This window comes from Electrophorus electricus, chromosome 10 (genome assembly GCF_013358815.1).
Source record: "Electrophorus electricus isolate fEleEle1 chromosome 10, fEleEle1.pri, whole genome shotgun sequence".
Classification (NCBI taxonomy): Eukaryota; Metazoa; Chordata; class Actinopteri; order Gymnotiformes; family Gymnotidae; genus Electrophorus; species Electrophorus electricus.
The window spans coordinates 23,870,583-23,892,055 of NC_049544.1; the positions used below are offsets into that span (position 1 = coordinate 23,870,583).

The 21,473-nt window shown below is 46.0% G+C and overlaps 2 protein-coding genes across 2 annotated transcripts in view; one reads left to right on the top strand and one right to left on the bottom strand.

The window, feature by feature from the left end:
• Window positions 1-1,493: 1,493 nt before the first annotated feature.
• Window positions 1,494-3,981, bottom strand: chst2b (carbohydrate (N-acetylglucosamine-6-O) sulfotransferase 2b). The gene has a single exon (XM_027017780.2). It carries the CDS (start codon window positions 3,405-3,407, stop codon window positions 2,013-2,015), a length of 1,395 nt encoding a protein of 464 aa, XP_026873581.2. The 5' UTR covers window positions 3,408-3,981; the 3' UTR covers window positions 1,494-2,012.
• A 2,287-nt stretch (window positions 3,982-6,268) lies between these two features.
• The window catches only part of trpc1 (transient receptor potential cation channel, subfamily C, member 1), a 16,948-nt gene continuing 1,743 nt past the window's right edge, over window positions 6,269-21,473 (top strand). Inside the window, exons 1-10 of the mRNA XM_027017779.2 lie at window positions 6,269-6,793; window positions 7,647-7,798; window positions 7,929-8,030; window positions 8,359-8,561; window positions 9,062-9,193; window positions 9,629-9,824; window positions 10,536-10,872; window positions 14,898-15,037; window positions 17,700-17,852; window positions 21,290-21,473. The exon at window positions 21,290-21,473 is cut by the window's right edge and continues 7 nt beyond it. Coding sequence (XP_026873580.2) covers window positions 6,628-6,793; window positions 7,647-7,798; window positions 7,929-8,030; window positions 8,359-8,561; window positions 9,062-9,193; window positions 9,629-9,824; window positions 10,536-10,872; window positions 14,898-15,037; window positions 17,700-17,852; window positions 21,290-21,473 — 1,765 coding nt within the window. The 5' untranslated portion in view covers window positions 6,269-6,627. The remainder of the gene's footprint in view (window positions 6,794-7,646; window positions 7,799-7,928; window positions 8,031-8,358; window positions 8,562-9,061; window positions 9,194-9,628; window positions 9,825-10,535; window positions 10,873-14,897; window positions 15,038-17,699; window positions 17,853-21,289) is intronic.

Here is a 21,473-nt window from a genome sequence, read left to right on the forward strand (position 1 = left end):
AGATTCTGCCCAAAATGTGGCCTTTTGTCTCACATTCTGACCCCTTTTTATTTTGATTTTAAGATTTTTCAGCTGTAGACAAAAGGCCACATTCTTGTTGTGCCTTTTCGCAGCTCTCCTTTTGATGTTATGCTTCTAACTCTTAATGTCAAAATAATGCCCCCCCCCCCCCCAAAAAAAAAGCGAACAGTAAAGACAGCTGTTCACGGCTACATAAGGTCAGCCAAAGACAACTTCATATAACAGCAAGTGAGTGTTTTGTGAGTGTTTTCATACCATATCTGATAGGAAAGACCATATGGTACAGATCTGATTATCTTTCAGGACTGACTTTCTCTTCCTGTGCAAATGACGAATTCTACTGGCAGAAATAACATCCATCAAACTGCAATGTTTTTACAGAGCTACAGAACTTATGACCTAAACACAATGCTCATATCCTCGCTCCCCTTTTATGGTGCAAAAACCAAATTAACATCATTAAACTTTCTTTTGTATGAGTTCGTATATCCTATTTCACAACAACCCTGCTGAACAGTACATAATCTTGAGTTGTGTCAACAGTTGTGTTTACAGATTTTTGGAAAGAAATGCAGTTTTCATAAATGTGAATGAACTCTTATAACAAAGCTTGCTTACACTGTCAACATCGTTTTGCTTTTTTTTTTTTGGCTTTTTTTGTTCATTTCAGTTGTGCTGAAACTGGTTTTGGTGGCGCTTGAGTTTCAGTTCGAGTGGTTTTAAAAGGCTATGTGGACCGATATTTAACACACAAAGCCCTCCGAATGCAACACAAGTCTGAGGCTGCATTGTGTTTGGTTTGTGATTGCAGGCCACTGGCAGCTGATATTCAGCAATTACCTCCAGGTCAGATGTTTTTGCTTGGAAAGGTTTTTCCCACTGCAGAGACTGTGTTCTCCTGTCTTATACGACGCACGAGCTCTTTGGTGCGTGTGAGAGGCACTGCCGTGCTCCAAAACAAACCGAGTGATTCATTTGGGATATCTCAGACAGCACACACTCACATCCTTGGTGTGCTCCACAGAACTCTCGAGGTAAAGACAATGATGGGGTGTGTTCAAGTCAGACCTCTAGTTACAATCACTTCACGACTTTAGAAAGCAGTTAAAATGCCGTGCGAGTGTTTGTGGGCAAGGAGACAGAGAGTACAAGAAATGGGGAGGGTGAGTTTTCTGTCCCATTATGTTATTCAACACCTCATAACAGGCCGCGGGTGAAGACGTTAAACATACTGATCGCTCATAAATCTAATCTAACTAGTCTATAATCACTTTAGAAGTGATTTATAGAAGTAATTTCTATATTTATAAAGAGAGGGTCTGAGCCGAATGTAATGAGCTGCAAAATTAAGTAACTCCCCACGGCGAGGTCACGAAGCAATGCGAGGCCGTGAGACGTCAGAGGCTACCAAGGGAATGGTTAAGTCAAAGCACTGATCGACGACCCGGTAAAAAAAACAGCAGAAACAGAGAAAACATTACAGAGCACTTTAATGATTGTCTCTGACAGGCGCCTGAACTAACGAACAGCATCGCCAGCTTCTCAGAATGAGTCTAGCTTAGATTTGGGTTTCTTTGTTGATATTGTTGATATTTTCCATTCACAATTTTCACTCTGAAAGGGAGTAAAGAAATGTAAATAAAGGGATTGAGCCTGAAATGTACAAAACAACCCTAAAACATCCACTCAGAGCTGTAGAGGAAGTCACATGACTGGTACAATATCAACACTCATATTCGAGTTACAACTCGTATACAATTTTTCAAACACATCCAGAAACCGGTTCTAAAAGGAATGGTAGCATTAAATTACTTCAAAAAACATACGCAAACAAATTTTTTTTTTAAAAATCAAAAATTACATTTCTATGATGCATTCAAATCCGTCCATACAATACTGAAAAGGAAGCTTGGACTCCACAGTTACCGAGCGACACAGAAGCCAATCAGATGATCTTTTTGTAAATCCACAGTCTTTGGTGGGAGTTGGTGTCACAGTTTGGAGGCAGCCAGCAAGGACTTGCTCAGGTCCTTGGCCTCGGCGGCTGTCCTGACGCGCTCGTAGCCTAGCAACGCCATGGCTTGGTGGCAGTAGTCCTCCACCTGTCTGATCTGCTGCATGCTCAGGAGCGTCCTCCACGCGCTCGCCGCCTGCGTGGCGTTCCGGGCCGACACGATGAACGGCTTCGAGGAGGAGTTTGTGCCGTTGGTCATGTTGAGGGCGAAAGCCTCGATGTCGTGGTTGGCGCTGAGGTTGGCAAAGCGGTACACGTGACGCAGGATCCGGACGGGATTCTCTACCAGGTCCTCATAGCGCACGGCCAGGTACTTCCCCTTCAGCCATCCGGGCGGGTTCAGGGCCGTGCGCAGGGTGCGGTACGTCCTGTCACAGATCACCTCCATGGCACCTATCGAGTGGTAGTCTGCCCCATCCTTTTTGCTAATTTTGTGCCCGGCGTCCACGAACGGGATCCGGCGAAGTTTGGGGTCGCGGCTGCGGACGACCTGCAGATTCTCGCGGATCAGCCCGTGCCTGGACTTGATCCTGGAGTTTGCCACGGCCCTGGGGTCCCTCACCAGGTGTATCACTTTCAGGTCCAGCGAGGGGTCCTCCATCAGAGGGGCCAGGACGTTGACATCCAGGACGCGCACCCCTTTGATGACGACCGTGTTGTACTTCAGACACTCCTCCTCTAACAGCCTCAAGCCCTGCGGGGGACACTTCTTGCACACCTTGTCATCCACCATGCCCACCAGCTCCTTCCTGTAGGCCGAGCAGAGCGGGTACGAGCAGATCACCTTGTTGAGGGTTGCCCCGAACAGGCCAAGAGAGGTGAAGTTTTTGCCCCCAGGGCTGTTGTACAGTTGGAACACAGACAGGTCGCAGCGGTACAGCGAGCTCAGCATGTCCCTGGCCGCGCCCTGAAGCGACACGGCATCACCGGGATACAGCTTCTGCCAGATGTGCCACATGGGCTCGTAGAGGAAGAACACGTCCGGGTTCTGGTTGAACAGCTCGCCGAAAAACGACGAGCCGGACCGCCACGTGGTCAGCACGTACACCAGCTGTCTCTTCTTAGCCAGGGTGGACCGGTACAGGAAGCGGATGTCGGACCTCCCTTGGAAGGCGGTGCCCCTCACCTGGTGGCTACACTGCTGAGGCTGCTTGCTCCATCTGTAGTTGGCCAAATTCAGCATGGTCAACACCAGCAGCAGGAAATAAGCTATGAACAGGATAATTCTCTTTCTCCGCAACACTTTCATCACGATGCCAGGCTGGGCGATTATTTTCGTGTTGTTCTGGTACGTTTTGAGTTTTCTCCCATAGTCCGCGTTCGCGGCTCGGGGTGCAGTCAATTTAAGTTGCTGGTACTGTTTACCTCTCATCTACAGCGCCGGGAAGAGAGCGGCTTTCGGCCCCTCCGTCAGCTCCACGTTCAGCAAACAACGATTAAAAACGGTAGCCTATGGGATCTCCTCCTGGTGTGCGACGGAACAAAACATCCTCTCGATTAGGTAACAGTCATGCAATACTCATCGCGTTGGAAATCCCAAACAGCGAAGCACTGATGTGCCGTTACTGCACTGCGCAAGGTTCTCCTTCGTCCCGTAGAAAAACACCGAAAGCCTTTAAAATATCCATCTCCGGTCGGCCCGAGCGTGACGGATCACGGTTTACGCGTTTACCGGGTACGAAAAGCGGCCGGATCGGTCAGTGCGGAATAAGAGAGAGAGAGAGAGAGAGAGAGAGAGAGAGAGAGAGAGAGAGAGAGAGAGAGAAAGAGAGAGAGACACTGCCGCTACTGCGAATCAATGCACATGAACCATAACTGCGCAGGTCACGCTGGAGGTGCAACGAAGGTGTAGCGGAGGTGTAACGGAGGCGCAACGCCGAGCTCCGACCTGCAACCCGTGCCGCGGATCCCGGTGCGCCGTTGTGTTTTCAAACTATCGGGCCGAACCGACTCAGTCCCACCACCGCCGCAAGGGCCCGCCCACTCTCGACTCTCATTGGGCCGTGGTACTGCTTGTCGTCCTGCTTAAAGCGCTATAGGCTGGTCGACACGTCCGTCAAGCTCCTCTCCGTCTCCAACCAGCTATCGATGTGATCTGAAGTTGGCGTTTAATACAAAACGTTGCGATGAGTCACTATTTTTTTACAGGTCTTAATTTCCTTTGCGGAGTGGAAATCTAGCTCTTCAGAGGTGAAGAACACACGAACAGATTTGACCGTGACAGCATCCCTTTAGTTTGTTTAAAACTCTCTCTCTCTCTCTCTCTCTCTCTCTCTCTCTCTCTCTCTCTCTCTCTCTCTCTCTCTCTCTCTCTCTCTCTGTGTGTGTGTATGTATGTGTGTGTAGTTGAAGATGTAGAGGTAATAAACATTGCACTGTAGTATACCTGATTTCCAGAAAAAAAGAAAAACCCGTTCTGGACAGCTAATGAAGTACTGTTGTCCGAAACGTTCTGTTCCTCTGAGAACATTATAAACTAAATTACACGTTTTACTATCACATATGTAAACAAAGGTAAAATGCTTACATGCAATCTGGGAAAAGCTTCTAAAAGTAATCCCAGATTACAAATGTACAAACCATCATGTTAAACGTAGTTGCAAACGTTTTTACAGCCTAAGAGTCACACACTGTTAGGCACTGCCACCTAGTGGTGACAAACAGTGTCAAACCCTAGAACATTTTAGAGAAAAGGTGGTAGGTAACACAATCGATCAGCGTGTTGGAGCAGAAGCAACCAAAAATAGGCTGTACATTTCGGACTGGGTCTGAACAGCGCTGTTTTACACTAAAAGCATCCTGCACAAACCTTCAACACACCTCCTTAGCATCAGGAGGTAGAAGCAAACTCACTAAGAGTTATTCCGACAGCGGGAAAGTAAACATCAAATTGTTTTTGGTGCCAATTGAACGTGAAAAGTGTTCACCTATGAATATATTAGTGTGGTGCCTTGTCATTGACGTCGACTCTCCGTGGGGTTATACGTGTGAGTGTTGTGTAATCCACACCATCGCACTCTCCACCCCTGAACACTGGTGTGATCTCAGCTTGTTGTACATCCATGTCTCTGGCACAAACCTTGTTTTTTATTTTGCATGCACGGCTTACCGTCCAGTACAAATAACGCTCGGCCTCCATTAGACCCACTCGTCGCTCTGGCCTTCAGTAACCTCTCCTGGACACCGAAGTCTTTTCAGTCAAGAGTCTGTTTCTTGTCTCTCAACTGTATACTCCCAGACGGTCTCTGAACTAGCCTGATGTACTGACAACTGCCTCGTTAACACTACACTGGCTTTTCTTCATCTGATCACTTACCCTGAACCTCTATATGTCATCATCATCATCATCATCATCATCATCATCATGGCATATCTCTAACATCTCGTATGTGCCCGGCACAGTCATTAACCCACCAGGACCTAACAGACATTTTACTGTTCTGTCTTCACTCTTCCCTGGTCTCTCCCCTGGTCTCTCCTCTGGTCTCTCCTCTGGTGAATCCTGTGTAAACCTGATGTCTAACCACCTCTCTGCTCTCTGGCGCCTCCTGAAGAGTCCCACCGTGTCCTCTTCCTCGTATCATCTATGGGTGGTCTTTCTCATCCTTATTAAGAGCCTGGGTCTGTGGTGAAAAGCGCTACGCAGAGAGAGCTAAAGCACGCCGGACTGACTGTGGTGCGGGTTTGCGAGTGGTCGACCGACAGGCTGAGGCAGGAGGGAAAATGGCCCACTCTAGAATTACCATGAGCTTATAAAGCCCTTTGTACGCTTGGCTAACTGCGTTAGGGCAGACACGGCACGTTTCATACAGCTAAAGCCATGGGCTCTACAAACGTGCTATTTTTATTTTATTTTTTTTTACATTTGAATTAAACATGTTTCTTCTGACATAGACAGTTTTTTTTAGACAGTGTGAATGTACAGATTATTTATTGTATTAAAGCAATGAGATTTAAACAAGATTTATTCAGTTATTATATATGTCTGTCAGATGCGTTAATATGTAATATGTTGCTTTAAGATAAGCCTTTACCACATCTATTGCACACATTTGTGATAAACATGTCAAGTGTATCTGGGGAAAGAGGAACTTTCATTACCGAGACTGCGACCCATCGCCACTGCGCCAGGTGCGCAAGACCACGGAGCGCGTGTAGTTCGCGACGACGGGCCACATTATGCAACATATTTGTTGTCCTTGTGACCGCGTAGCCAGATGGTCCGTGCGCACATGCGCACACCAGACCATCAACATCAGGACCAGGGAGTACGCGGCGGCGTTTACAGTGATGCGGGAGGAAAACCGCCCGATTGTTGTCCTCTGAAAACAGTTGCGCGACGATGTTTTTGTTTTTTGTTTTGCTATTATGTTGTACCTGCTGCACGACCGTCTTTCCATCTCGACCGTGAAATAACCACCTTTTTTTTAAACCCAATCCTGATGAGATTATAGCCTCGCTGACCACAAATCAGTTCTAATTCGGCTCTTTCGGCGTCGTGTTCGTGGTTCTTCGGGGTTTCTATCATCCCTAGACTCTCCATTCCCACCAGCGGGCTTTCATGTGTAAAAAGGTCGCGTCTGCCTAGTGGGATGCACATCAGCGTTTTACCGTATTCGCTCTCTGTCGTAATGGCTGCTCTTTACCGGGGCACGGACGCGTCCTCTCCGGACAAATATCTAGCGTTGAAAGACGTTAGGGAGGTAAAAGAGGAAACGACCCTTGACGAGAAACTCTTCTTGCTGGCTTGTGAGAAGGGTAAGTTAACGGACCGTTTTATAGAGTTACTCTGTTCGCTATGTCCATTGTACTGTGGTTTAGGCCTGCTGTGGGTAGGCTGTCATATCACTGCCACTGTTTTTGTTGTGACTATGACATCATCGTTCATTACAACTGTAACGTCGGTTTGTCACTTGGTCAGGCAAAACGAAAGTCTTATAAAAAGAAGTGTGTCAAAATATTTCTGGTAGAAAATGCAAAGGCATGCTGACAAATTTCAGCCTGTAACGGTTTGTTTTGTTCTTGACTAATTGGCTAGTGTAAAGTCAAGGGAATGCATGTGATAAATTTTGCATATTTGCTCAAAGTGTAATGTGAGCATTTTACAGCCGTTGAAAATTATAGCCAATACCAAAGCCTGTTAATCCCTGTGGAAAAATAATCTGATCCCTGCACCATCACTGTAGTCTGATGAACTGACTGAAACAAAGCAGCTCCTGTGAGATGTGTTCTAAGCCCCATTTTGAGTGGTTGAAAATTGCTAATTGTCGCCCACAAGTCTAAAGGCCCATCTGCACTCCACGCGAACAAAACAGTTGTGCATTGGTTATGTCTTCTAACCTCATGCTACACTGTGCAGGCAAGCGGCGGATGTCTGCCTTACCATATAAAGTCATCCTAAACACATCTTACAGAAGACGAGTTCTCCTTTGATGGCATTTGTTGTCAGGAGGGTTCTGGACAGTACCTTCGCTCTGACACTGTGCTGAGATTTACATACGCGTGGGTCTGTTTCCTTCTGCCATTGGGCATGAGGGAGAAACCAGACAGTAGTGACCAGACTAGAGGGGTGAAGTGATGGCTTGTTTTGTTGTTGCTGTTGTTTTTTAAGGTGATTACTACATGGTGAAGAAGCTTCTGGAAGAGCATCATGGAGAACTGAACATCAACTGCGTGGATGTGCTGGGCAGAGACGCGGTCACCATCGCCATCGAGAGCGAGAACCTGGACATACTGCAGCTGCTGCTGGAGCACGGCTGTCAGGTGCGATACCACACACACACTCACACACTCACAACTTTCAGTGAAGCAGAAAATATGCTGCATTTATGTTCATTGTGCATTGGGAAAGTTGTGTGTGTGTGTGTGTGTGTGTGTGTGTGTGAGCATACAGACAACAGATGCACTTTTGGTGGCTATCGACTCAGAGGTGGTTGGAGCTGTCGACATTCTTCTCAACCACCGGCCCAGAAGATCCTCCAAACCCTCCATCGCGGTCAGTCCCTGTTGGGTTCACGGCGTTTATCACAGGGGTCACATCGTTCACAATAGCAATACATTTACTAAATAGAGTAACTAGAAAAGCCTACATGCTGAATATAAAGTGATAAAAGCTCAACGGATATGTTTTTTTTTGTTGTTGCTATTGTTTCTAGACAGCTTCCTGAGTCTGGCTATATAGAGTAACATCTAGCCAAGCTGTTCCTTACATAACACTGAACACACACTGCGCATTATAACGTCCGAGACACAACTAGTCACCTTCCTGACAGCGGCGCATTCACGCGGTCCGCACGGATCCACTTATTTCTCCTCCCTTTCAGAAACTGATGCAGCGCATACAGAATCCAGAGTATTCCACAACCATGGACGTGGCCCCCGTCATCCTGGCTGCCCACCGGAACAACTACGAGATCCTCACCATGCTCCTGAAGCAGGACATCTCCCTGCCCCGGCCCCACGCCGTGGGCTGCGAGTGTACGCTGTGTAACGCCAAGAACAAGAAGGACAGTCTCCGCCACTCCAGGCAGGGAGCGACACGCCTGCGAAGGGCTCACAGTACCAGAGCGGCTCCCTCCAACATGGGCACACACACACTGCTTTATACTTACGTAACATTCCCAGCCATCTCGTTCATGCCTTGCTCCCTGCCTGTCCGGAGCAGCCGTTGTTATTTTAGACGCGGTGATTCCAGTAGTTACAGAAAGCAGGTCCTCGTTATAGTACGATTAATGTTCTTTTTGCTAGAAAGCAATATTTCACTGAGGAGGTATTTAGGCAGACAGCAAGCTCTTCTGAGCTCTTTTCTTAAAAGGTGCATGATGCTTGTAGATATTTGCAAGATCTATTTTTGGAGGTGAAGTGACTAGCTAACAAGTTCAGTTTACTGGACGCTGGGATACAGCTAACACAAATCACTTCATCATCAAGCACTACTGCTGGAGGCTGATTACTCATTGAGGCTGTCTGCGTGTGTGTGTGTGTGTGTGTGTGTGTGTGTGTGTGTGTACGTCTGCTTGCCTGCAGGTTTCGGCTGGACATCTACCGCTGCCTGGCCAGTCCGTCCCTCATCATGCTCACAGAGGAAGACCCCATACTGCGAGCGTTTGAGCTGAGTGCCGACCTGAAGGAGCTCAGCTTGGTTGAGGTGGAATTCAGGTAGAGAGGCCGACAGAGCCAGAAACTAGAAAACAGACAGGAAAACAGAGAGACAGACAAATAGACTTCCAGTAGTAGACATCCAGGCCGATGAGTCAGCAGAGTGCTGGTTCTGGGTCATGCTGGATTTAAATTGGATGAGAGAATGTGAGCGATAAACATGCAGAAGAGATTATTCCTGATGTGTTGTGAAACTCCTAACCGCTGTGTGATTACAGCTCGTGGTGCAGTCACTTAAAACAGAGTCCAGGAAAACAGCAGTTTTCATCGCTGTTAAACTCATTTTTGCCCCCACACGCTCCAGATTTCTACATTTGCCACTGCACTATGTATTTAAAAACATATTTAATTCATTTTGCAAACCCATCAAGCAGATGGTTAACAATGTGTCCTGGATGGGAGGTTTATTTTTTTAACTCTGCTGTCTGGGACCAGGAACGATTACGAGGAGCTGGCCAAGCAGTGCAAGATGTTTGCCAAAGACCTGCTGGCTCAAGCTCGCAACTCCCGTGAGCTGGAGGTCATCCTGAACCACACGTCCAGCGAGGACCATGTGGACAAGCGAGGGTTGCTGGAGGAACGCATGAACCTCAGTCGCCTCAAATTGGCCATCAAGTACAACCAGAAGGAGGTGAGAAACTGCAGCGATGAGACACCAGGCTGGAACACTCCTGCACACAGGAGCCCGGTGCCCTCTTTACACACACCAGCACACGTGGAGAGCTCAGTTTGTGAAGAAGAAACAGAAAAAAACCTCTTTTACTTGTTTATTGTCTTCCTTCCATTCTCGCCAGGGCTTCAGCCTGATATACTTACCACTGAGCTAAGTACTGTAACAGGATATGTATTTGATAAACTACAAAGCACTTCTGTAAGTCGCTTTAGACAAGACAAGTGCATTTGTAAATGTACATTTTACACATTTTGCAGACACTCTTATCCAGAACAACTTACAATTTTTAACCATGTTACAGAGGTAGGCAAGTGTAGTGTCAGGAGTCGTGGCCACGAACAGAGGCTTGAACGCTGGTCTGCCACAGGAGTCGCAGCTTTGGTACCTACTACACTAACTCTCCCTGTCGGGCTGTAACAGCCTCTCCCTGTCGGGCTGTAACAGCCTCTCCCTGTCGGGCTGTAACCATCCCATCCTGTAATGCTATAAGGACCATGTTAGGTATGCCTCTTACATTTATGTAACACAACCCATCAAGCAGGCATGACAAACACAGTCAAACACACTCATGAATCTTTACGGGTTACTTCCTTTATATACACAGCGTGTCTCGATATTAAATGAGTCACTCGAATGATTCATTTCCGCTGTCTGTTTTTGTTCCTCCAGTTTGTGGCACAGTCCAATTGCCAGCAGTTCCTGAACACGGTGTGGTTCGGCGAGATGGCGAGCTACCGGCGCAAGCCGACGGCGCTGAAGATGGCGACGGTGTTGAGCGTTGCCCTGCTTTGGCCGCTGCTGTCCGTCTGTTACCTGCTGGGCCCGCGCTCGCGTGTCGGCCAGCTCATCCACACACCCTTCGTCAAGTTCATCATACACAGCGCCTCCTACTTCAGCTTCCTGCTCCTACTGAACCTCTACTCGCTGGTCTACAACGAGGGCAAGAAGAACACCATGGGCCCACCCCTGGAGATGATTGACTACCTGCTCATCCTATGGATCATTGGTGAGTGCTTGCGTGGGTGGACCTTTAAGAAGGTGGCATCCAACTCCACCTCCCTCCAGGCTGGAGTTAGACTAACTGCCCCTCAGTTAGCTGTCAGGTTTGGTGGGTGTGCCGTAGTTATATCACCAAACTGCATATCACCAAACTACACTCCAGACCTCCAGGACACATGTGAGATATGCAAACTCAGAAGAACGTCAGAATCAGAAGAAATTTGTTCACCTGTGTTTGTCATTATCAGTAGCAGTCAGTAACTGCTCTGCATCACACTGATAAATACACACAAGTGCGCAGACATTACAGACGGAGAACCGACAGTAATCACAGCGTATACCTGAATAACATTGAGGAAGGTGATTTACCATTCAGCACTGTCTTTGCGCTGTGATGCTTTTTAGAACCTCATCCCAGTTTTTTTTGTATTTGTGGTTGTTCTTCATCTCCTGCCAGTAAACGGCAAAGATGTGAACATTTTGAGACACTGAGCAAGATGCAGCGTTTCAGGAACAAGGGAAAGCAAAAATCAAAAGCCAAAAGAAAAGGCAAAATGTGCAAGCAGAAGCGTAGGCAGCCTGTGCGGAGACAAAGCGATGCCGTCAGACAGCCGCGCGGTCGCGACGGGCAGCTGCGCGACTTAAACAGAGAGAACAGGGAACGAGGAACAGGTGCAGTTTATGAATAATAAGTGATTGGGAATGGGGGCGTGGTTGTGGTGTATGATTGGTGGATTTCTGACTGAGTGAAGACCGAGGCGTGACAGTATCGTATAAAAAATAGCATATATTGTACATATTTAAGTGTAATAATAGATTTATTTATGACTAAGTAAGGTATGATTTATGTAGAAATTAATTCCCCTGTCACTTAAAAATTATACATAATAGGAAAAAGTCTAAAAAAAGTAGACCACATCATTTGGTTGATTAATTTCATTTAATTTCAGTGAAATATAAAGTGCAAAGAAGCAAAATAATCAATATATGTTAAACACGTAATAAATAACCATGACATGAATTAAATAGTAAAACGTTGAATTTGAAAACACTGGTCAACCACCGAACTTTAGTGCTGATGTATTGTCCCGGTACATATGTCCCTGATGTATATAGGTTTTTTTTATTATTGTAGAAGAATCACACCACCTCACATATGAAGTTTAAAAACAGTATCAGTCAGTCCTAAACTGTGCTGATACGGCAGGTTTGTAGACGGATGTTTCAGTGTGCCTGAAGGGGCATCTTCTCTGGGTGGTTTAGACACCCAGAGTTGTGAGCCTCAGACCATGAGCTCTGGATACACTGGGCCCTGGTCCGAGGCGGGTAGTACATTTACTCCATTACATTTACTTAAGGCACTTTTAGAACAAATTGTACTTTTAAGAGATGTTTTAAAAGATGGTACTTTATACTCTTACTCGAGTACATTTGCGAAGTCAGAAATGTACTTTTACTCTGTTATATTAGTCATCACGCCGTTATATTTTAACATAATTTTTACATTTTCTGCTTCAGTAAGTTAGACAACTGGACAGTAGACCGACAGCAGAGAGCAGGTGGGACTCAATGCTTATGAAAAATAGCTCACAATATATCATTTTCTCACATGTCTGTGCATGAAATCGGTGCATTATTAACATAAAAGTAAAGTGTGGTCCTATATCAGTGATATTCTGAGGAAAACATGGCTGGTTAAAGTACACGCAGCAGAAAATAAATGCAGTCGCTGAACTGAACTCAGGTTTATAAAAGATTACAAAAATTAACACGCACACGCACACACACACACACACAACCAAACAAACACACACACACAACAAAACAAACACACATACAAACATGCATACACACACAACCAAACAAACACACAGACACGCATATGCACACACACACACAACAAAACAAACACACACACACACACATGCATACACACACAACCAAACAAACACACACACACACACACACAACCAAACACACACACACAACCAAACAAACAAACAAACACACACACACACACAACCAAACAAACACACACACAACCAAACAAACACACACAAACCAAAGAAACACACACATACATACACACACAACCAAACAAACAAACACACACACATACACACACAACCAAACAAACAAACACACACACACACACACATACACACAACCAAACAAACACACACACACAACCAAAGAAACACACACACACACATGCACACACAACCAAAGAAACACACACACACACACACACACAATCAAAGAAACACACACACAACTAAACAAGCACACTTACACACACACACACACACACACACACTTCACTAGATGCCATTACCATTGCCGTCAGACTACACAGAGAGAGGGTTTCAGCAAACAGCTCAGTGACTTTTGGTGTTATACATACTTTTTAAGCATCATTAGTTATCATTATCAGGTCACACAAAGGTCAAGCTGAAAGCTCATAATGGAAATAAAGTGAATGTGAGAGTGTTTGTACTCACTGAGAAAAGAAAAGTATGTATACGTTTGTACAACTGTAACTGTTAAAAGGGCTATGTGAATATAATTTATGTAGGTGCACCCCCGTGTAAATCTGCAAATCTGTGAGCATATTAAAAGGGGGAAAAAACAGGCCAATAAACTGTAAAAGGCCACATTTATAATGGTCTTTTTTTTTTTTTTTTTACTGTGGGAGTGCAGTTATAGCAGGATTTATGATTCCAATTAGCACAGAGACATAATGAATCAGAAATCCCAGAAGTTCCAGACATAAAGTATCCTAGTCATTACGGCTCATAGTTGAGAGAGGCTACCACTCACCTCTCACTGCCCCTGGAGCTTTTTCCAGGGAAGCACTTAGCATGAAGTAGTCTTTCACTGTCTGCACAAGGAGTAGGTCTGCACCATGCCAGGAATTCTTTGTTTGCATATCAGATTCTGAGGAGTGTGTGTGTGTGTGTGTATGTGTATGCATGTGTGTGTGTGTGTATGTATGCGTATGTGTGTGTGTGTGTGTCTGTATGTGTATGCGTGTGTGTGTGTGTGTATGTGTGCGTATGTGTGTGTGTGTGTGTGTGTATGTGTATGCATGTGTGTGTGTGTGTATGTATGCGTATGTGTGTGTGTGTGTGTCTGTATGTATGTGTGTGTATGCGCACGTGTGTGTGCGTGTATGTGCGTGTGTGTGTGTGTGTGTGTGTGTGTGTATGTGCGTGTGTGTGTGTGTGTGCATGTGTGTGTGCGCATGTGTGTGTGTGCGTGTATGTGTGTGCGTGTGTGTGCTTGTGTGTGTGTGTGTGTGTGTGTATGTATGTGTGTGTGTGTGTGCATGTGTGTGTGCCCGCGTGTGTATGTGCGTGTGTGTGTGTGTGTGTGTGTGTATGTATGTGTGTGTGTGTGCATGTGTGTGTGCCCGCGTGTGTGTATGTGTGTGTGTGTGTGTATGTGTGTGTGTGTGTGTGCGCGTGTGTGTGTGCGTGTATGTGCGTGTGTGTGCGCGCGCATGTGTGTGCTTGTGTGTGTGAATGTGTGCGTATGTGTATGTGCTTGTGTGTGTTTATGTGTATGTGTGTGTGTGTGTGTGTGTGTGCGTGCGTGTGTGTGTGTGTATGTATGCGTATGTGTGTGTGCTTGTGTGTGTGTATGTGTATGCGTGTGTGTGTGTGTATGTGTGCGTATGTGTATGTGCTTGTGTGTGTGTATGTGTACGTGTGTGTGTGTGTGTGTGTGTGCGTGCGTGTGTGTGTGTGTGTGTATGTATGCGTATGTGTGTGTGCTTGTGTGTGTGTGTATGTGTATGCGTGTGTGTGTGTGTGTGTGTATGTATGCGTATGTGTGTGTGCTTGTGTGTGTGTATGTGTACGTGTGTGCGCGCGCGCGTGTGTGCACGTGTGTGTGTATGTATGCGTATGTGTATGTATGCGTGTATGTGTGTGTATGTATGTATGCATATGTGCGTTCATGTGTATGTGTGTGCGTGCGTGTCAGTGTGTATGCATACTAATGGAGCACTTTACTTCTGTCACCCTGCAGGGATGGTGTGGTCAGATGTGAAGCGTCTATGGTATGAAGGTTTGGAAGACTTTCTGGAAGAGTCCAGGAACCAGCTGAGCTTTGTGATGAATTCTCTCTACCTGGCAACCTTCGCACTCAAGGTGGTGGCACACAGCAAGGTTAGACAATACAGGATGAACTTATAATGCTAGTCTACAATGGTTAAACGGCTAAAGGTTAAAGAAAGCCATTACGGACTGATAAACTGCAATCAATCAATCAATCAATCAATCTATAAATCACATCCCTAATAATATATAACTGGCTCTTACCATCAACATGTCCAGTTATTTAAAGAAAAGCCCCAAAACATTAACTTTTAATAATGTTATGCAGTGATTGGCTTCTGTTGGCCAAGCGCTATTTTCTCATTAAAGCCTTCATTGAATCATACTGTATATAATTTCTCAAACAAGAAATTTCCGACATTATTTGCTTGAAGGCAGACAGTCCCACAGAAAAAGCATCAATGAATTAAGCATAGAATTCAATTTAATTCTACTGAGGGCATTATTTCTTGCTACAGGGGTTACTTTTGGCCACATTGGTTAAATAGAATTAGGTTCTATTGTTTCAAAATATGTAGAATTGGTTTATTTAAGAAGCAGGAGTGAGAATGTCAGGTAACAGTGCACATGCTGATATTTAATAACCACAACAGTACTAAACTTATTTGCAGGCCAAGGTCCCGCATACAGATTTTCGTTTGTGAGTGTGGCAGTTATTTGAACCAGCACTGTTACACAGTAAAGCAGCAGCTTGTAGTAAAGCGTGTTGTGTATCTAGACAAGCACTCTGTGCTGTACCTACGACAGTCCATGGGCATGTTTGCCTGCTTCTATAACATGCATGAAATTGTAAATCTCTCTAGATAGGAGCATCTGTCCGTTATAGAAATGCACTTAGGAGACAGTAGGAGACAGTCTGTGGCTGGGCAGAGTCTACAATCATGTCTGAGATAAAAGTAGTGGGCAGTGGTAGCTCAGTGGTTAAGATGCTTAGCTAATAATCAGAAGGTTGCTGGTTTAAGTCCCACCACTGCCAAGTTGCTGCTGTTGGGCCCCTGAGCAAGACCCTTAACCCTCAATTGCTCAAGTTGTACTCAGTCACTAATTGTGATCAAGGTGTCAGCTAAATGAAATAACGATTGTGTTAACCTCAGTGGCTGAGACTAGGTGACATCCTGTATCCCTCTGCAGTGTGGTGGGTGTGTGTCCTGTATTCTGTGGGAAGTCTGGGAGGTATCTTTTCATCTGAACCAGAAGCAGCTCTGTGTCTCCACTCTTGTGCTGGAATGGGGCTCCTTCTGGGATCTGAAGTCTGTCTGCTGTGAGTTGGGTGCTCTGGCTCTTTGCTCCAGTGGCCAGCGTGTTTATTCAGATATAAATCATCTCCAAAGAAGGACCTTCATACATAAACTTTTAAAGGTCTTAACATGGGTGTTCTCTGGCCTTCAGAGGCAAAGACCACCTAAGCAGCTGGTCACTAAAAGAGACATATATAGCACTCCATTTACATTTCTGCCCTGTTACGAAAAGGTGGTAGCGACCTCCTCCAGAATTGAGTCCTGGCGTTATCTAGAGTCTGCTCCAGTTATGGTGTATATCTAGAAGAGAGGCAGACCATGCCAGTGTGTACTCTCGTTTCAGAGGCCCTCTTACACAAACACACACAATCAGAGCATGAACTTTATAATACCTAACAGATCGATTATAAGCTTTGTTTATAAAATGCACTGTATAAATAAACCTCACCTCACCTCGCCTCACCTCGCCTCGGATGCTGGCTGCAAAAATATCACTTGTCATCAGCTCCCTAAGAATGATGTAACCTGTGATCTGTAAGTGCGGCGCTCCCGTGGTGCGTGGCTGTACAATCCTGACTGAATAAAGACAGTTCCAGGCTTCTGGGTCACTGCGGAGCACAGGATGTTGCTAGCTTTCACCATCAAAGATCCGCCGATCAATAAATCTAACATCTACATTTAATTTGGTTTCGGGTGGAAGGATGACTGGTGGTAATGTTGCATCTCGTCCTATTAGGGCGGTAAGCAAATAGAAGTGAGTGGAAATAGTCCAGGATACTGCAGCTCGTGTTTATCATTGGTTTTTATGTCACTTCACAGGTGTGTTTATCTTCTTGGGCAGGAGCACAGGTGTGTTTATCCTATTGTGCAGGAGCACATGTGTGTTTATCTTATTGGACAGGTATGTTTATCTTATTCGACAGGAGAACAGATGTGTTTATCTTACTGGACAGGTATGTTTATCTTATTGGACAGGAGCACAGGTGTGTTTAGCTTATTGAGAAGGAGCACAGGTGTGTTTATCACTCTGGAATGACTGAGAGGTTTAGGTCCCCTGGAGAGTGAGAGAGAAAGAAATTCATGACAATAATTACATTTCATTTATATTTTATACATTTAATTTAAACATATAATTCAAATGGTTTACAAGGTGCTTCACATGACTGATAAAACAAGGTAAACTACAGTAAAGAGAAAAATTCAGAAAAGGCAAAAGCTGATTAGTTGACGGTTAGGTAGTTCTCTGTGCGGCACTCCACATGACACAGTCCTGTCTTCTCCAATCGGTTGCGTGGTCCCTGCTCTAGAGCAGAAAGGAACTCTTTGTCCCGACTGACTGCACATTTGCCATCAAGGCCCTGGAGTCCCCGGTGCCGTTTCTGCACTCTAAATAGGATTCATAGGTGGCCATCGTAAATGTGCTGTAAACTCCGCACACAGAAACAAGAGCGTGTCGGCTGTGTGTGTCGTTTCAGTTCGATAACGGGGACATGGAGAAGGAACGCAAAGACTGGGACGCGTCTCACCCCATCCTGGTGGCGGAGGGGCTCTTTGCGTTCGCCAACGTGCTGAGCTACCTGCGACTTTTCTTCATGTACACCACCAGCTCAGTCCTCGGGCCATTACAGGTGAACCCCAGCACCTGTGCATACGTGCACATGAACACACACACACACACACACACACACACACACGTCTTTGCGCGCAGCTGAACTCCAGCACCCGTGCATATATGCGCATGAACACACGCGCACGTCTCTGTGTGCAGGTGAACCCCAGCACCCAACTGCTACGTTTCTGCTCTCAGATATAGTGGAGTGCAACTAGTCCCCTTAAACAACTCTTCTGCATTGCTCTCTTCAGACCTCTGACATGCATTCCCATTTGTCTCGGGCAGTGTATATTGACAAATCTGTGCAGTTAGTTCTGCACTGCAGTATTTCGTAGTCAGGCATCCAGAATATGATTTATATAATCTAGAATATCACGTATATAATGTAGTGGTTTGGGAGTGGTAAAAGATGTCAGCCTTGTGCAGCAGATCTACGCAGTGTTGTTGCTTGTCGATCAGTGTTCCTTCCATATACCTAATTATCACAGTCCATCGATAGCGCTCTTCATCCACAATAACAGGCCAGAGGAAAAGTCTCCTCCTTTCAGTGCTGGTTTGATTATGTAATTCCCAAAGGCTCAATAGCAAACTGGATTTCAGAGAGTGCTCTCCTTCTATCTTGTACAAATCAATGCACTGGGTCATTTTATGCAACCCTGCCCACCCCACCATTGTTTTCTTCTGAGTTTTTCTTACTCTCTGCCAGTTCTGCGTCTGTTCATTTGCCTCTCTGGCTCATATGTGTGAAATACCACTTAAGCTTGGAGTGCTGTTCCACTTTATGTGGATTTGTTGCAGAAAATCTCTCACTGTGTAGGCCGACACACAGGCTTCAAAACCTGCCAAACAGGCTTCTCTCTCTCTCTGCCTCCGTCTCTCTCTCTCTCTCTCTCTCTCTCTCTCTACCTCCGTCTCTCTCTCTCTCTCTCTGCCTCTGTCCCTCTCTCTTTCTCTCCATCTGTCTCTCTCCCCCCCTCCATAGTTGAGTCCCTCTACAACTGTGGCAAACCTATTACATGAAGTGTTATGAGGGCATCTACTCTCATGAGTGTTTGCAGACTGATTTTAACCTCGTCGCTGTTGGTGGATGCTGTGTTATTGTAGAACAGCCCCTCAGGGTTACAGCTGATGAGTGTGTGTGCCTTTCTGTGCTCTCTCTGTCCACGCACGCACACACACACACACACACACACACACCAGGCAATAGGGCACGGAACGATACTCAAAAATATGGAAGGAGTCTCTCTCTCTCACACACACACACATTTTCTTTCCCACATGCACAGTGACATGACAAAGATCATAATTTATTCATTACTAGATGTGGCGTCATGTGACTACGGTAATCTTTTTAAACTGTATCCTGTTTATTAACTAAGATTGCTGGGCACTGGCTCAGCAGCCTATCAGACACCTGTTAATGGAACAGGCTTAGCTGGGCATAAGTTAGGCCGTGAACCCATAAGTTAGACTATGAGCCCATAAGTTAGGCCGTGAACCCATATGTTAGACTATGAGCCCATAAGTTAGGCCATGAACCCATAAGTTAGACTATGAGTCCATAAGTTAGGCCGTGAACCCATAAGTTAGACTATGAGCCCATAAGTTAGGCCGTGAACCCATAAGTTAGACTATGAGCCCATAAGTTAGGCCGTGAACCCATAAGTTAGACTATGAGCCCATAAGTTAGGCCGTGAACCCATAAGTTAGACTATGAGCCCATAAGTTAGGCCGTGAACCCATAAGTTAGACTATGAGCCCATAAGTTAGGCCGTGAACCCATAAGTTAGACTATGAGCCCATAAGTTAGGCCGTGAACCCATAAGTTAGACTATGAGCCCATAAGTTAGGCCGTGAACCCATAAGTTAGACTATGAGCCCATAAGTTAGGCCGTGAACCCATAAGTTAGACTATGAGCCCATAAGTTAGGCCGTGAACCCATAAGTTAGACTATGAGCCCATAAGTTAGACTATGAGCCCATAAGTTAGGCCGTGAACCCATAAGTTAGACTATGAGCCCATAAGTTAGGCCGTGAACCCATAAGTTAGACTATGAGCCCATAAGTTAGGCCGTGAACCCATAAGTTAGACTATGAGCCCATAAGTTAGGCCGTGAACCCATAAGTTAGACTATGAGCCCATAAGTTAGGCCGTGAACCCATAAGTTAGACTATGAGCCCATAAGTTAGGCCGTGAACCCATAAGTTAGACTATGAGCCCATAAATTAGGCCGTGAACCCATAAGTTAGACTATGAGCCCATAAGTTAGGCCGTGAACCCATAAGTTAGACTATGCACCCCCCCCACACACACACACACCCCCGCCTGTCTGTGTGCTTCACACTGAATAAGGTTAGTCAGCAGGAAGTACTGTGTCACTTCTGAGTAAGCTACGTGGGTGTCATGCCATGCGCACACACGCATGCGCGCACACACACACATACACACACACACACGCACACACACACACACACACACATATACACGCACGCGCACACGCACACAGGAGGGCAGAAGCTGAACTCTCATGCTCGCTGTTTAAATGCTGAGGGGGGATGGGTGTTTGTGCAGCCGATGACATCAGCACGCTTCATGGAGAATGTGAGGTCTTTCCCCCTGTGGATTTCAGCACGGCTGTCTGGGCCACGTGGAGTCCAGCGGGCAGCTGCCCAGAAACATCCGCCACTGGTGAATTGCGCCACCATGTGTTACACACCAGGCAAATCCAGACTCTGGATAACTTCATCCGCGCTCAGGAGCCCAAGAATTTCCTGCGTGTGTCAGACCGCGAGGGCTGCGATCTAGATAGCACCGAGCGGCAGAGCAAGCCCTCATTACTGCTTTTGTCCTGGGTTGCGTGTGTCTATTTTTAAATCTGCTGCTAGTGCCTAAGAAAAGAGAAGGTAGAAGGTAGAAATAGTCTCTCCGGCGGATTAACCGATGTTTACCTGAGTAGAGTGGGAGGGCGCGGACAGAGGGTGTCGTCTGTCACACGTATGGAAGCAAGATAGTCCCGACATGGACATGTTTACATTTCAGCTATTATTTGCTCGGTCCACTTGGGGCAGACACTCCCAAAATAAGTAGATGCACAACTGTAATAAACACCAGCCCACAGACAGCTGCTCTCAAAGTTGACATTCTTCAAAAACACAGCTCCAGAAGAACCCTAAAAAAAGAAACGGTCATTAAAGTGTAAACAGCTTGGTGAGCATCTCCCGGGTAGTGTGAAAAAGGCAAGCACCCATACACTGGGTTAGTGTGTGTCTGAAAGCAGCAGACGTGTGGTTGCAGGTTCCCTGCAAAGCTGTAAACACCTTCAAATGGGTCATGAACATCAACAGACTGAGCGATGGACTGTGTCTATGAGTGAATTGTCCAACCAAATAAAATGTTTAAAATGTGTGTGTGTGTGTGTGTGTGTGTGTGTGTGTGTGTGTGTGGGGTGGTAGATCTCCATGGGTCAGATGCTGCAGGAGTTTGGGAAGTTCCTGGGCCTGTTCCTCCTGGTTCTTTTCTCCTTCACCATCGGACTGACTCAGCTGTATGGAAAAGACAAGAAGGACCCATCCAAGACCAAGGACGACAACAAAAACTGCGAGGGGATCTTCTGTCAGGAGCAGAACAACAACGCCT

Excerpts from the sequence above, each read along its gene's own strand:
- chst2b (XM_027017780.2), bottom strand. The coding sequence starts at position 3,407 with ATGAGAGGTAAACAGTACCAGCAACTTAAATTGACTGCACCCCGAGCC.